Raw genomic sequence first — 16,293 nt, 5'->3', positions numbered from 1 at the left:
ATTATTTAATCCATACGATAAACACCATAAAGCAAAACAAATAAAAATGGAGATGCCAGAATTGCTATTTTTCAGTTCCTTCACCTGCCCCAAAAAATCAGAGCATGGCCAGTATCCCAGGATTGCACGATAAAAGCATGAGCTCCCCACACAAAAAGCCAGCCCTCATATACTTGCTGCGAAGGAAAAGTGGAAAAGGTACGGACCCCAGAAATTGGTGACACAAACCACTTTTTTTTTTTTTTTTTTTGAATTTCTGAATTTTTTTAACCACTCACACAAAAATGATTATGTGAATTTGGCATCACAGTAATTGAACGGACCTGGAGAATTGTTGCCAGGTCATTTTTATTATGCAATGAATGCCGTAAAAGCAAAGATGAAAAAACAAGGCCTGGGTTTTTTTTACCATTTCATCTTGCTTGGAATTTATTCTCATTTTTCATTCAAAATTCCAACTCTGTCTGCTCAAGGGAGGCCATTCACTGTAATGTTTTATTTTTCATTCATCTTGTTAGCTAAAGCCTTCATTCCGCTGGTTTCCTTGTCCTGTGCATTGTGAGTTATTAAAGGAATCAATTCTATGTCATCAATACTGTAAAACTATAGCCAATGTGATGCCAATGTGAACAGTGTGTTACAGAGTGAGAAGTAAGACCGGCTATGCTTAGTACATTGGTGTCGGCCCAACACTCATTTGGCTGATCTCCATCTTTCCTGACTTGCCCGTACACCCGGTATTGACACTACCGGGTAACTCTGGCTGTACCTTACCTCCCCCCGCCCCAACAACAAAGGGATCAGGCAGTGGAAATCCATATTCAGAAGAATGTCACATGTGATGGTTGGCCTAAAAATGATATTAACCCCCTCACCACCTTGCAATTTTCCGTTTTTGCGCTTTAGTTTTTTGCTCTCCTTCTTCCCAGAGCTATAACTTTTTTTATTTTTCCTTCAATATGGCCATGTGAGGGCTTGTTTTTTGCGGGACAAGTTGTACTTTTGAATGACATCATTGATTCAACCACATAGTGTACTGGAAAATGGAAAAAACAATTCCAAGTGCTGTGAAATTGCAAAAAAGTGCAATTCCACAGTTGTTTGGGGGATTTTTATTTACCACGTTCACTATATGTTAAAACTGACCTGCCATTATGATTCTCCAGGTCATTGAGTTCGTAGATACCAAACATATATAGGTTCTCTTTTATTTAAGTGGTGGAAAAAAATCCAAAGTTTGTAATAAAAAAAAAAGTTACAATATTCTGAGACCCGTAGCGTCTCCATTTTTTGGGATCTGGGGCCGGGTGAGGGCTTATTTTTTGCGCCCTGGGCTGATGTTTTTATTGATATCATTTTGGGGGTAGATATGATGTTTTGATCGCCTGTTATTGCATTTTGTTGCAATGTTGCGGCGACAAAAAAAACGTAATTCTGGCGTTTTTATTTCTTTTCTCATTACGCTGTTTACCGATTGGATTAATTTACTTTAGATTTTGATCGGGCGTTTCTGAACGTGGTGATGCCAAATATGTGTATTATATATATATTTTTTAATTGTTTTATTTTGGATGGGGCAAAAGGGGGGTGATTTGAACTTTTGTGTTTTTTTATTTTTCATTTTTTAATATATATTTTTTTTTTACTTTTTTCAATAGTCTCCTTAGGAGACTTGAAGCTGCGATCGCCTGATCACCTGTACTATACATAACAGGGCTGCTATGTGTGGCAGAAATCATCCTCTATGAGTGCCGGCCACGCACCAGCATTCATAGAAGATTTACAATGAAAGGCACAGGGTTCTTCTGCAGACCCTCGGCTGTCATGACAAACCATCGGCGCCCTGTGATCACATGACAGGGGCACTGATGGGCGTATCTTGTGACGCTCTTCCTCCGGGCACATGTTAAATGCCACTGACAGCTGCGTTTAACTTGTTAAAAGCCACGGGTAAATCTCGGATTCACCCGCGGCTGTAAAAGGCACATGACAGCTGATCAGATCAGCTGTCATGTGCAGGGAAAGATGCAGGCTCAGCACTGTAGCCCGCATCAAAGGCAGGGACACGACCTTGGACGTACCTATACATCCAAGGTCATTAAGGGGTTAAGGTACTGTCTGATTTAAAGAGTAAACATCATATTAATTTTTATTTCCTAAATCAATACTACACATGAAAATAAGCAACTTTGTACTAGATCTTCTTCTTTCTCCTCCTGGACTGATCTTTCCCTCTCCGTTCAGTGGTAAAACCTCTCTACAATGAATATAGATTTTCTGTATACTGAGATCGGATGTGACGGTTGGTGCTCCTGAAATCACAGCAGGATTTTTTTTCCTCTTGAATTCAGTTGAAGAACGTCATACCTTTGGTGAAGTCTTCCAGTCACCATTGGACTGATGTGGTTACAAACTGTTCCTGGGATGTAGAAACTTGCAAATATCTTTGTCCTTTTTGTTGCAGATCTGTTCTGTGAAGGAGCGACATGCCAGTGAAGTGAGGGATTTGCCCAACCGTTATGTTGAGATAGGTAAGGTATGGTGTTATAAATCTAGTGGTATCTAATGATCTGCAGCTTCAGAGGAATGCAATGTCACAAAACCTGGAGGTAGCCAGTGAGTCAACCAGCTTCAGGGCTGCTTGTACAAGCTCTATAACAAAGGGTTTGTAAGTGCTGCGCTCCTTACATAGATCAGCCACCACTGATAGACTTCTGCATGGGCTTCCTTTCTTGAGAACAGAGATTTTTAATAAGTGGTAAATTGTAAAGTTTCTTGCTTTTTTTACAAGTACTTTTACATTTTAACCATTTAATACAGTGGATATAACCCTTTCAGTGGTAAATGAGTGTGTACTACAGCTGGTATCTAATTCAATTACCCCAATCCATTTTAAATATGTAATATTGATGTTGGCTTCATCAACAGGACTACAGCCTGCCAAGACCTAGTCCTGCTCACACCTGAGGGTTTGCTACAATGTACCTACATAATCCTATACGAGCTGAATACAGCTTTACTTGGTCTCTGTTCAAATCTGCATCACAGTCTCTGTGGCATGCAGCGTTGTTTTTTTCCCAGCAAAACGAAGGAGAACATTGTGCAAATAAAGAACCCACCATTGGTTTTCTAGACTGAAACCTTGTAAGTCATCTGTGTGCAGATTGAGGTCAGGGGATGTGTCAGTCTCTAGATATTAATGAGCTTCGTCAGTCACTGACAACAGGTACTAATACTAAGAAATTGCATCGATTTTCATTATACATTTAAAGAAGCTCTCCCATGATTTTTTCTCTTAAACCTGTGTATATGTGTAAGTCCTGTAGTGTGAGTACAATAATATATTCACCTTCCACAATCTTGTCCAGCACCAGCGCTGTTCTTCTCCTATTCTCAGTGACGGCTCCGCTCTTCAGACTCTCTGGGTCTCTCTATGCTCTATATGTGACCCGTAAATCTCTTTTACAATGAAAATCTATGCAGCCTCGATCTGGCACTACAAAGACTTACATTGTAGTAGTCACTTCCGGGTCACACACAGCGCCGTTGTCAACAGTCTGAAGAGTGATGACATCACTGAGGAGACGAGAACAGTCTGAAGAGTGATGACATCACTGAGGAGAGGAGAACAGTCTGAAGAGTGATGACATCACTGAGGAGAGGAGAACAGTCTGAAGAGTGATGACATCACTGAGGAGAGGAGAACAGTCTGAAGAGTGATGACATCACTGAGGAGAGGAGAACAGTCTGAAGAGTGATGACATCACTGAGGAGAGGAGAACAGTCTGAAGAGTGATGACATCACTGAGGAGAGGAGAACAGTCTGAAGAGTGATGACATCACTGAGGAGAGGAGAATAATCTGAAGAGCGATGACATCACTGAGGAGAGGAGAATAATCTGAAGAGCGATGACATCACTGAGGAGAGGAGAATAATCTGAAGAGCGATGACATCACTGAGGAGAGGAGAATAATCTGAAGAGCGATGACATCACTGAGGAGAGGAGAATAATCTGAAGAGCGATGACATCACTGAGGAGAGGAGAATAATCTGAAGAGCGATGACATCACTGAGGAGAGGAGAATAATCTGAAGAGCGATGACATCACTGAGGAGAGGAGAATAATCTGAAGAGCGATGACATCACTGAGGAGAGGAGAACAATCTGAAGAGCGATGACATCACTGAGGAGAGGAGAACAATCTGAAGAGCGATGACATCACTGAGGAGAGGAGAACAGTCTGAAGAGTGATGACATCACTGAGGAGATGAGAACAATCTGAAGAGCGATGACATCACTGAGGAGAGGATAATAATCTGAAGAGTGATGACATCACGGAGGAGAGGAGAACAGTCTGAAGAGTGATGACATCACTGAGAAGAGGAGCAGAACAATGCTGGATCGCGGAGCAGACTTTGGAAGGGGATTATATTAACACACTCACTCTACAGTACTTACACATATACACAGGTTTAGGGACATCACTTAATGGGAAGGCGGAAGACTTCTTACTTGACAGTCCCTTTCAAGGAACTAAACCTGGAACTAGATAAAAACAATAAAAGCATTCTCATCCATTCCTCCATTACTTCTCCTTCTTTTGTTTTAACCCATTCAATCTCATAGAAATATATAAAGAATTTTCCAATATTGCTACCATTTCCTTTTTCCTCACGTCCCTGTGTCTTTCTGTGAGACAATTGGCTGCAGCAGAACCCAACTCGCCACTGCTCTGTCTGCAATACAAGATAAAAATTACACTAAGCCCAAACCCTTATTTTCAGTCCTCCAATATAAAAATGTAAGATATCAGGGGAATAGGTGTCCCTCTTTGGTACAGAAGTGTGGAGAAAATCCTGTTGTGTGGGCTTACCTGACAGCTGGGCTCCGGAGATAACTTCAGTTTCTGCTGACTAACACCTTAGACGCTGTGGTTGCTACTGACTGTGGCATCTAAGGGGTTTGATATTGTAAAGATGCTCCCTCGCATGGGTTTCCATAGATGGAGATCTAGCAAAGGCCCCCAGGTTGGAAATGGTTGTCTGCCCATTGTGCCAGGGGCGTACACTGACCGGGAATAATGCTTTTGTATACAAAAGAACTATAGCACTTTAAAAATAGTTTTTTTACTTTGCGTTAAAAAAGATTTCATATATGCGTTATTGCTGAGATTGTGACAACCCAAATTATATCCAAGTTCTGAATGATTTTTCTGCACTTAATCAGGATCGTCCTAGCCCACAAAATAAAAGTAATACTCTGCGTGATGAAAAGCACAAATTGTTGTCAGGATTGAATTTTTTTTCCACTATTACCCATAAAAGTTGAAAAATAGGTCACATGTACTTCTAAATAGTGCTTCTGAAAAACACAACTCCTTAAAAAATACAAGTTGGAGTGCAATAATGAAAGAATGAAAAATATTTATACTGGAACACTTGATTTCACAGTACAAAATGGACTCATTAATAGATCTCTCAAGCTTGAGGAGACGGGTGTACTTACTTTGAGTCGACATAAAGCTGGACTGATAAAATGCTCATTTTAACGTCAGGCATGGAAACTTTCAAAAAGTATTATACATCTTTAGAGTTTAATGGATTCTCAGGGTAAGTAAACCAGCCTCACTTGGTCTGAGAAAGCAATGTAATAATGTATGCGGTTTTGTATTGTGAAATCTGGTGACCAATATGCTTAAAGTTCAAGCTGGGTTTGGTCAGAAAGGGGTTAAAGTCTCTGATTTGATTGTAGCTAGAGATACCAATTTCCAGTTTGTATTATAGCTGCTTTATGAGCGGTATTTTGGCAGCTTGCCTCACATGTCTGCTGTAGTGAAGGAACAGGGGAATCTTCAGCTGCTTGTGGCATGGCTATGTTCATGCTGTAATTCTGTGTGTAATGACCAGATTTCTATGAAGAGTAATGTGATTTACTGGAGAGTAAGAACGTGTCCAGATGGCTGGAACAGAGTCGTAATATGTAGACTCGATAGGCACTTCCAATGTCGTGATATGTCGGCACATATATAGATATTACACATCTCCTATATAAATTTAAAGGGAATTTGTCAGCAGGTTTTTTCTACCCTATCTGAGAGCAGCATGATGTAGGGGCAGAGACCCAGATTCAAGTAATGTATAACTTACTGTGCTGCTTGCTGTCATTTTGATAAAAAACACTGTTTTCTCTACTGCAGTTCTCTGAATGCTGAGCGCTGTATAACCCCGCCCACACCACTGATTGGTAGCCTTCTGTGTACAGGCTGAAAGCTGCCAATCAGTGTTGGGGGCGGGGTTATACACATCTCATGAATATGGAGGACTACCTGGCAGCAGGTTTAGTTGTCTTCTAGAGATGATAGTCTGCTGATAAAACAGTGATATTATCAAAACTACAGCAAGTAGCCCAGAAAGTGACACATCGCTGGAATCAGGGTCTCTTTTCCTACATTATGATGCTTTCAGATTTGGTGGCAAAAACTTGGTGACAGATTCTCTTTAAAATGTAACATGTTGGCTATCTGTAGCCAAGAGAAGGCGCTCAGTAGCTAACTACCTGCTGTGTACTATGCACTGACATCCATAGCACATTGTAAGTGGTGGCTTCATGTACAATGTATTATTGTTTTTTGTTGTTTTCTTCTCTATCTGTGACTCTGGAGGAGATGAATAGCCCCTCACTGTGGAAAGCGGGCTTCAATGCTATAAATCTAGATTAAGAAATCAGCAGAGAATTTAAACCTGTAATGGAATAATGATAAAAGTAGAGATTTACTGTAATCTTATCAATTGCTCTTCTTAAGGTGCATTTACATTGCACAATTATCATGAACAAATTTTCCGAAGATAACCGTGTAATCTAAACATGCTGCCAATAACCCGATGGACGAACAAAACGCTTGTTCGTCAGGTGAAAGTTTTCACAAAGGAGCAGTGGAAACCTCTGCACACTGAACTGTTACAGGGAGCTCTGTATACATCTGTAGCAGAGTCGGCCTGTGTAAACTGGCTATTAAAACCCCGCAGATCTGCAAACATTGGCAGTCATTTAATGCTGCACATCGCCCAGTGGATTTGTGGCAAACTCTCCAGAAAGTTTGCATATAGCCGCTAAACCTTGCAGCTTGTAACTAAAAAGTCATGCTTAAACTCAATGTGCTACTACTTGTGGCTGTTTTTCACACCTTTATTATGTATCTTATTAACTTTTTTTTTTATTCTTTATTCAGTTTCACAGTTTGACACAGAATTCTTCATTAGTGGAATAGCGCCTCTCTGTGACCAGTTTGTGATGCTTTTCTTTGTGAAGGAGACATCTGATAATGCGGTAATTATCCTCACCCTTTATTGTAAGGCTTTACTATATGGCATTTGCCATTCTCTACTAGATTGACTGTACATACTATTTTAACCTTTGAATTACCATGATAGGGATTGTTGGGGCTCGGGCAAGGGTCACATTTTGGGCTATCCCAGCACTGGGTCTTTTTCTATGCTATTCTTGTTGTGCCTTTATGTTTTTCAGCTTTCCCCTTTTGTCCTATGAATGTTTTATAGGTAAAGATTGTAATTATATACTTGCAATTCTTGCGGCGTTTACGTACAAGTTTATCACATTCTATACTGTGATCTATATTGCCGTCCACATACACACCTCTCTGTGTTTTGCCACATAATTTATGTTCTCCACGCATGTGATAACCCAAAAAGTGACTATCTTCAATGTCAACCTCCTTAATCCCTGCAGTGTGAAATAGGCAAATACATCCTGCGATATCAGCTCTGCTGTTCCTGGTGGGTGGCACCACAATGTCCCATGACCACTGTAACCAATCATCAACCGCTGATTGGCTGCAGCTCTTCAATATTCAATAAGAGTGGTTATCCAGTGTGACAAAATGGTAAAGGCTGAAGCTGGTCAACAGCCACATCTTGAACATGGGATCTAGTTTTGACCTATGCATTTTAAAAAAGATATAGGGAAGATATTCCATTCAAAGGTGGCAACTAGATTATTACACTGCATAGAAAGACTTTCCTATAATGAGATTTTAGAAAAGTTGGGCTTGTTTAGCTTAGAATATAGACACTTGTGTGGTTATTGCAAAGGAATAGCATACTACTTATTCTTTCCAAAAACCTAATATAGGACCAGGGGACATTCATTACGTGTGGAAGAAAGACGATTTCGGCAGCTAAATAGGAAAGGATTCTTTACAGTTAGTCTGTGGAATGTCCTACCACGAGAGGTAGTAATGGCAGACACTAAATCAGCAATTAAAAAGCGACTGGATGCTTTTCTCACAATAAATGGCATTGTGGGTTATTAATAATCTAGCAATAATCTAAGAATAGAAAATAACTGGTGGAGATAGGTTGAACTTGATCGACCTGAGGTTTTTTGCAACCCATCACCCCTAAAAATAACAGGTTTGTGTCACGTAAAAAAAAATTATACCAAGAAGTATCATTTCATAACTTTTTCCACCTTTAATGTCACCCATAATCTTTACAATTCAATTGAGAAATCAACTGAAATTCTGTTGGGTGGAAAAATAAACACAAAGAACTAAAATAATTTGGTTGCATAAAAAAGAACACTCTTAAACTAATACTTTGTTGAAGTACCCTTTGAATTTGTGAAGGAATTCAGTCTTTTTTGGGGAGGATTCTATCAGCATGGTACATCTAGACAGGGCTGTGGAGTCGGAGTCGTTGAGTCTGTGTCCATTTTGGTTGAGTCGGAGTCGGTATAAAAGTGACCAACTCCAACTCCTAAAATATATAATAAATTGGGTACAGTAGTTCAATGCAGTTTGTGGGGAATATTGTTTCCATAAGAATTTGGGAAAGTTATGAAATGACCCATAAAAATCTGTCCTATTCCTGATCTAAGGGCCTAGACTTTAGCTGAGATGAATCTGTGCTACAGTAAATTTATCACTTAAACATGAGCCATGTATGAGGGAGTCTGTGTCATGGAAATTGAGGAGTCGTTGAGTCGGAGGTTTGGTTTACCTATTCCACAGCCCTGCATCTGCAACTGGCAATTTTTGCCTACTCTTCCTTCAGTAACGCTCCAAACCTGTCAGACTGTGAAGGCATCTCCTGTGTACAGCCATTTTCAGGTCAACCCACAGATTTTCAATTGGATTCAAGTCTGAGCTCTGGCTGGGCCATTACGAAAATTTGATTTTCTCCTGGCGAAGCCATTCTTTTGTTGATTTGGAGGTTTGCTTAGGATCATCAAGCTGTAAGGTGAAATTCCTCTTCATCTTCAGCTTTTTAGCAGATGCCTGATGTTTTTGTTGCAAAATTGACTGATATTAGGAACTGTTCGGAATTCCCTCCACCTTGATTAAAGCCTTAGTTGCAGTGGCCGAAAAACAACCCCAAAGCATAATGCTTCCTCCATCATTCTTCACTGTGGGTAGGGTGTTCTTTTGGTATTGCACAGTGTTGGCTTTGTGCCAAACATACCTTTTGGTATTATGGCCAAAAAAGTTTAACCTTGGTCTCATCAGACTTAACAAATTTCCCACATGTTTTTGGCAGACTTGATGTAGGTTTTTGTTTTTTTGTTTTTTGCAAGAAAAGACTTCGTTCTTGCTATCCTACCCCACTGGCCAGACATATATGAAGAATACAGAAGATCGTTGTTACATGCAGTACACAACCAGTACTTGCCAAAAATTCCTGCAGCTTGCTTAATGTTATTGCAGGCCTCTTTGCAGCCTCCCAGGCCAATTGTCATCTTGTCTTTTCAACAATTTTTGTGGAATATCCAGTTCTAGGGAATGTCACTGTTGTGCCACATTCAACCCCTTTGTGACTTGTGCCGTAATAGTACGACACACGTCATATCCCCCTGTTTGGTGCGGGCTCCGATGCTGAGCCCACACCTTTCCGGGCACATGTCAGCTGATCCATACAGCTGACATGTGCCCACAACAGCCGCCGGTGGAATGGCGATCCACCCGCGGCTGTTAACTAGTTAAATGCCGCTGTTAATCTCCTATGGAGACTATTGAAGCATGCAAAAAGTAAAAACAAGTTTTTAAAAATATAAAATAAAATATAAAAGTTTAAATCACCCCCCTTTGGCCCCATTAAAACTAAAACAATAAAAAAATCACACATACACATATTTTGGTATCGCTGCATTCAAAATCGCCCGATCTATCAATATAAAAATAGAATTATTCCGATCGGCGTAATGAGAAAAAAATTCAAAACGCCAGAATTACGTTTTTATGGTCGCCGCAACAATGCAATAAAATGCAATAATGGGCGATGAAAACATCAGATCTACCCCAAAGTGGTATCAATAGAAACGTCAGCTCGGCACGCAAAAAATATGCCCTCATCCAGCCCCAGATCCTGAAAAATTGAGACTCTACGGGTCTCGGAAAATGGCGCCATTTATTTTTTTTTAAGCAAACTTTGGATATTTTTTCACCACTTAAATAAAAAGAACCTATACATGTTTAGTGTCTACAAACTCGTAATGACCTGGAGAATAATAATGGCAGGTCAGTTTTAGCATTCAGTGAACGTGGTAAAAAAAAAACTATGGAATTGCACTTTTTTTTTTGCAATTTCACCGCACTTGGAATTTTTTTTCCCATTTACCAGTACACGATATGGTAAAATCAGTAATGTCGTTCAAAAGTACAACTCATCCCGCAAAAAACAATCCCTCACACTGCCATATTGACTGAAAAATAAAAGAAGTTATGGCTCTGGGAAGAAGGGGAGCAAAAAAGGAAAACGCAAAAACAGAAAATGGCCAGGTCATTAAGGGGTTAAGCCACTTCTTGATGACAGTCTTCACAGTGTTCTATGCTCGATCTAATTTATTTTCCATTGATTAATTTAAATGTGGAAAAAGTTCTAAAATTGTCCTTCTTGCTATGATCTTTTTTACATGACAAAAACCTGGCATTTTAACAAAGGGGAGTAGACTTTTTAAATCCACTGCAACTCTATAACTATGATTAGCTGCAGCGGTTAATTACACAATATTATCACTTCACCAGTCGGGACCAGTATCGTTGACATGATATAACTGGTGCCATTGCTGGAAGTGAATATAAGTTGTTTTTATTTTCTGTGGGTCACCAATTTGATTATGCAGAGTCCAACTTCCCTCGTATCAAACTTGCCTATTTTGCCAAGTGCCTGACTGAAATGATCAGCTGGTCTCCCAGGAGGTTGCCTCCTAGAAGAGTTTTGCATTGATTACAAACAGCCAAACAACTGTCTGAAGCTGTTTAGTCTGTTTTCTTTATCCTTTTAATGTATCTTTGTTGAGCTAGTAAACTTTGCCATTCCCTATCCTTAAAGGGGTTATCTACTACTCTAACAACATCTTCGGAATCCCTGTGTTTCCCCCTTGTAAAATAATAACAGTTATACTCCCCTCCAGTGATGTCTGCACTGGCAATCCCATTGATTGCGTGACATTGTTAAGCAATCCCTGCGGTCAGTCAGCTCTTGCTTCATTCTCCTCTCTTACAGATGTAATTGACATTTGGTGCAAGTGAGAGCTGCAGTTGCTGTTTCACTTCTTCCAGATGTCTTGATTTGTTCAAAGAAGAGAAGAGTCAATCCAGCTCTGATTAGCCATAGGAATTGCATGATCCCAGGGAGAGCCAGTGCCGACGCCGATGGAATGGCGCCACTCTGTAGGTGAGTATAGCTGTTATTTTACTGGTGGGAAACATAGGGACTAAGAAGGGGTTGTTCGAGTAGTGGACAACCCTTGTAAAACCTAGATGCCAGTCCCTTTGGGTAATATCATTACACAGTACAGTATACAGTATTACAGTATACAGTGGCGACCAAAAGTTTTGCTTTTTTTTTTTTTAAAGTGTGATTACTTCTGTCTGGTTGTTGTGATGCTATTTCCCTGGTGATGAATTGAAAGTGCATGAAGTTGTCATCAAGCAAGACCTTAATTTTAACCAAAATGCTTTTGAATAAGGTGTGGTCATTTAATTAAAGAAAACTGACTGACAAAAGTTTTGCAAATACTATTTATTGATCACAACATAGAGAGTAATTCATTGTTTACAATGCCCTAACTTAGTATTTTGTAGCATAACCTCTTGCTTTAATTCCTGCACCACACCGACGGGGCATTGAAGCCACTTGAGTATTCAAGACATCCTAAGGGATCTTGCTCCATTCCATTTGCAAATCTGCTAACAATTCATCTTTATTGCTATGGGTACGGACCCCAAGTCGTCGCCCTAACTCATCCCAAAGGTGCTCTATAGGGTTTAGGTGATTGACTTAGCCATTGCAACAGGCAAATATTTTTCTTTGCTCACCAATTTCTGACTAAATTGGATGTGTGCTTAGGATCATTGTGTTGCTGGAATTTCCATCCCCTGCCTACTTTGGTTTTACCATGTGGCAGCATTACATTTTCCAGTATATCTTTGTACATGGTAGAATTCATACAGTAGTGTTCAAAATAATAGCAGTCCAATATGACTAAGCAGATTAATCACTGTTTTTGGTATAAATTATATTACCATATGTCAAACAATTTACCAGTTGGTGCAGTAGATTCTAAGAAAACCAACAGACTCCGCATTCATGATCTGCATGTTTTTGAGTCTGTGTATTTGTACACTGCTCAAAAAAATAAAGGGAACACTCAAATAACACATCCTAGATCTGAATGAATGAAATATTCTCATTGAATACTTTGTTCTGTACAAAGTTGAATGTGCTGACAACAAAATCACACAAAAATCATCAATGGAAATCAAATTTATTAACCAATGGAGGTCTGGATTTGGAGTCACCCCCAAAATTAAAATGGAAAAACACACTACAGGCTGATCCAACTTTGATGTAATGTCCTTAAAACAAGTCAAAATGAGGCTCAGTATTGTATGTGGCCTCCACGTGCCTGTATGACCTCCCTACAACACCTGGGCATGCTCCTGATGAGGTTGCGGATGGTCTCCTGTGGGATCTCCTCCCAGACCTTGGATTGAAGCATCCGCCAACTCCTGGACAGTCTGTGATGCAACGAGACGTTGGTGGATGGAGCGAGACATGATGTCCCAGATGTGCTCAATCGGATTCAGCTCTGGGAAACGGGTGGGCCAGTCCATAGCTTCAATGTCTTCATCTTGCAGGAACTGCTGACACACTCCAGCCACATGAGGTCTGGCATTGTCCTGCATTAGGAGGAACCCAGGGCCAACCGCACCAGCATATGGTCTCACAAGGGGTCTGAGGATCTCATCTCGGTACCTAATAGCAGTCAGGCTACCTCTGGCGAGCTCATGGAGGACTGTGCAGCCCTCCAAAGAAATGCCACCCCACATCATTACTGACCCACTGCCAAACCGGTCATGCTGAAGGATGTTGCAGGCAGCAGATCGCTCTCCACGGCATCTCCAGATTCTGTCACGTCTGTCACGTGCTCAGCGTGAACCTGCTTTCATCTGTGAAGAGCACAGGGCGCCAGTGGTGACTTTGCCAATCCTGGTGTTCTGTGGCAAATGCCAAGCGTCCCGCATGGTGCTGGGCTGTGAGCACAAACCCCATCTGTGGACATCGGGCCCTCATACCACCCTCATGGAGTCGGTTTCTAACCATTTGTGCAGAACATGCACATTTGTGGCCTGCTGGAGGTCATTTTGCATGGCTTTGGCAATGCTCCTCCTGTTCCTCCTTGCACAAAGGCGGAGGCAGCGGTCCTGCTGCTGGGTTGTTGCCCTCCTACGGCCCCCTCCTCGTCTCCTGGTGTACTGACCTGTCTCCTGGTAGCGACTCAAGCCACTGAACACTACGCTGACAGACACCGCAAACCTTTTTGCCACAGCTTGCATTGATGTGCCATCCTGGATGAGCTACACTACCTGAGCAACTTCTGTGGGTTGTAGAGTCTGTCTCATGCTACCACGAGTGTGAAAGCACAACCAACATTCAAAAGTGACCAACACATCAGCCAGAAAGCATTGGTACTGAGATGTGGTCTGTGGTCCCCACCTGCAGAACCACTCCTCTATTGAGTGTGTCTTGATAATTGGCAATAATTTCCATCTATTGTCTATTCCATTTGCACAACAGCATGTGAAATTGATTGTCAATCAGTGCTGCTTCCTAAGTGGACAGTTTGATTTCACAGAAGTTTGATTTACTTGGGGTTATATTCTGTTGTTTAAGTGTTCCCTTTATTTTTTTGAGCAGTGTATAATTAATTGAAAGGAGGTGTGTTCAAAATAATAGCAGTGTGGAGGTCAATCATTTTCTGAAGAAATAGGTGTGAATCAGGTGGCCCTTATTTAAGGGTGAAGCCAGCACATGTTATACATACATTTCTCCTTGAAAACCTGAGAAATATGGGTTGTTTGAGACATTGTTCAGAAGAACAGCGTACTTTGATTGAAAAGTTGATTAAAGAGGGTAAAACTTATAAAGAAGTGCAGTCAATGATAGGCTGTTAAACTAAAATGATCTCCAATGCTTTAAAATGGAAAGCAAAACCAGATAGACTTGGAAGAAAACGGAAGACTACTATTCGAATGGATCGAAGAAAAGCCAGAATGGCAAAGGCTCAACCAATGATCAGCTCCAGGATGATCAAAGACAGTCTCAAGTCACCTGTGAGTACTGTGACAGTTAGAAGACGCCTGTATGAAGCTAATCTCCTAGCGAGGAGTCCCCGCAAAGTCCCACTGTTAAAAAAAAAAAAAAATGTGCTGAAGCGGATACAATTTGCCAAAGAACACATCAACTGGCCTAAAGAGAAAAGGAGAAACATTTTGTGGATTTCTTGGTGTCCCTCGGACGCCTAGCCTTTACAAAATAGAACTGATTAAAGCTCTTTTCTCTGCAATCAGACCTCTACTATGGGCCTTGCAGGTATGTATAGATTTACTTTTCTATACCCTGTATGGCCATAGTAGAGGTCTGGTAACAGTGACAGTGGTGACAGATTCCCTTTAAGGGTAATATCCTATATATATATTCAAAAGATGGCACCCTGGGGTGTCCTCACTAACTGGCAGAACAATTAGTGCACAAGTCCCCCCAACATGTTTCACCGCATATGCGGCGTCAACAGGCGACGGGACATTGTCATTGTCCCATCCCCTGATGACGCCGCACATGCGGTGAAACATGTTGGGGAGACTTGTGCACTAATTGTGTATGCTGTTCTGCCAGTTAGTGCAGGGAGAGTGGCTGTACCGTTCAGGCTGCTGCTATGTTGTCTACACAGAGCCGTGTCACTGGTGGTGCACCTTGGCCTTTTCTGTCTGCTGATGGGGTTTCTGGGGTTGGACTGCCACCAATATGATATTGATGACCTAGAACACCCCTTTAAGCATTGGTCATCTGTTATACCTCGACTTTATTGAAGCAATGTAACAAGTTATCTGGTGGATAAATATAGTATTTTTTTTTTAAAAAAAATTGTCATATCTTGAACTATGACTTTATTTTTGCTACAAGACCTTCTTGTTCTTTTTCCAGAATAAAGAGCTCTGTGCCAGGCCTCGCCTCGATATTATTCAGCCTCAGTCAGATTCCTGTGAAGAAGTCTCCTCGGATGCTATAACAGTCAGGGGCTTTCGAGAGAACGAGTGTCGGGATTATCGTCTAGGTAAGAATACAGTGGTGGTGTAAACCAAACCTCGCTCATGTACCTGAAAATATCTGTCTGTAGATGTATAGTAGTGTCCTGCTTGCCTGGTATCCTGTCAGCATGTTGCACGGCTCAGTAAAAAGTCTGACATTGACATACTATTTCCCACTGATCATTGATTCTGATTCTCCATCCACAGATGAAGAACCAGTCCATTTCTTCTGCACATTTTTCTATCTGATATGGACTCCTTTGGTTAAGTTGTCAAAGCAGATATGTCAATTGAAAATGCTGTTCTACCAGTCCAAAGAGCACAAGAATATTGATTGTCTACCTTTGGAGACAATATGTTCATATATACAGTGGGAAAAATAAGTATTTGATACACAGCCAATTTTGCAAAGAATGGAGACAACTGTAATTTTTATCGTAGGTACACTTCAACTGTGAGAAATAGAATCTTAAAAACAAAAATCCAGAAAAATCAATTATATGATTTTTACATAATTAATTTGCATTTTATTGCAATAAATAAGTATTTGATACAATAGAAAAACAGAACTTAATATTTGGTGCAGAAACCTTTGTTTGCAATTACAGAGGTCTGACGTTTCCTGTAGTTCTTGACTAAGTTTGCACACACTGCAGCAGGGATTTTGGCCCCCTCCTCCATACAG

The 16,293-nt window shown here is 40.8% G+C and overlaps 1 protein-coding gene across 1 annotated transcript in view; it reads left to right on the top strand.

The window, feature by feature from the left end:
• Positions 1-16,293, top strand: part of VPS41 (VPS41 subunit of HOPS complex) — a 308,457-nt gene that overhangs the window by 172,156 nt on the left and 120,008 nt on the right. Inside the window, exons 10-12 of the mRNA XM_073678260.1 lie at positions 2,465-2,531; positions 7,230-7,327; positions 15,505-15,634. Coding sequence (XP_073534361.1) covers positions 2,465-2,531; positions 7,230-7,327; positions 15,505-15,634 — 295 coding nt within the window. The remainder of the gene's footprint in view (positions 1-2,464; positions 2,532-7,229; positions 7,328-15,504; positions 15,635-16,293) is intronic.

The sequence above is a fragment of the Phyllobates terribilis genome, unplaced genomic scaffold (assembly GCF_046119375.1).
Source record: "Phyllobates terribilis strain yellow unplaced genomic scaffold, ASM4611937v1 Scaffold_4__5_contigs__length_816908805, whole genome shotgun sequence".
Classification (NCBI taxonomy): Eukaryota; Metazoa; Chordata; class Amphibia; order Anura; family Dendrobatidae; genus Phyllobates; species Phyllobates terribilis.
Note: the sequence above shows the minus strand (reverse complement) of the source record. Positions and strands in the feature narration are given on the sequence as shown.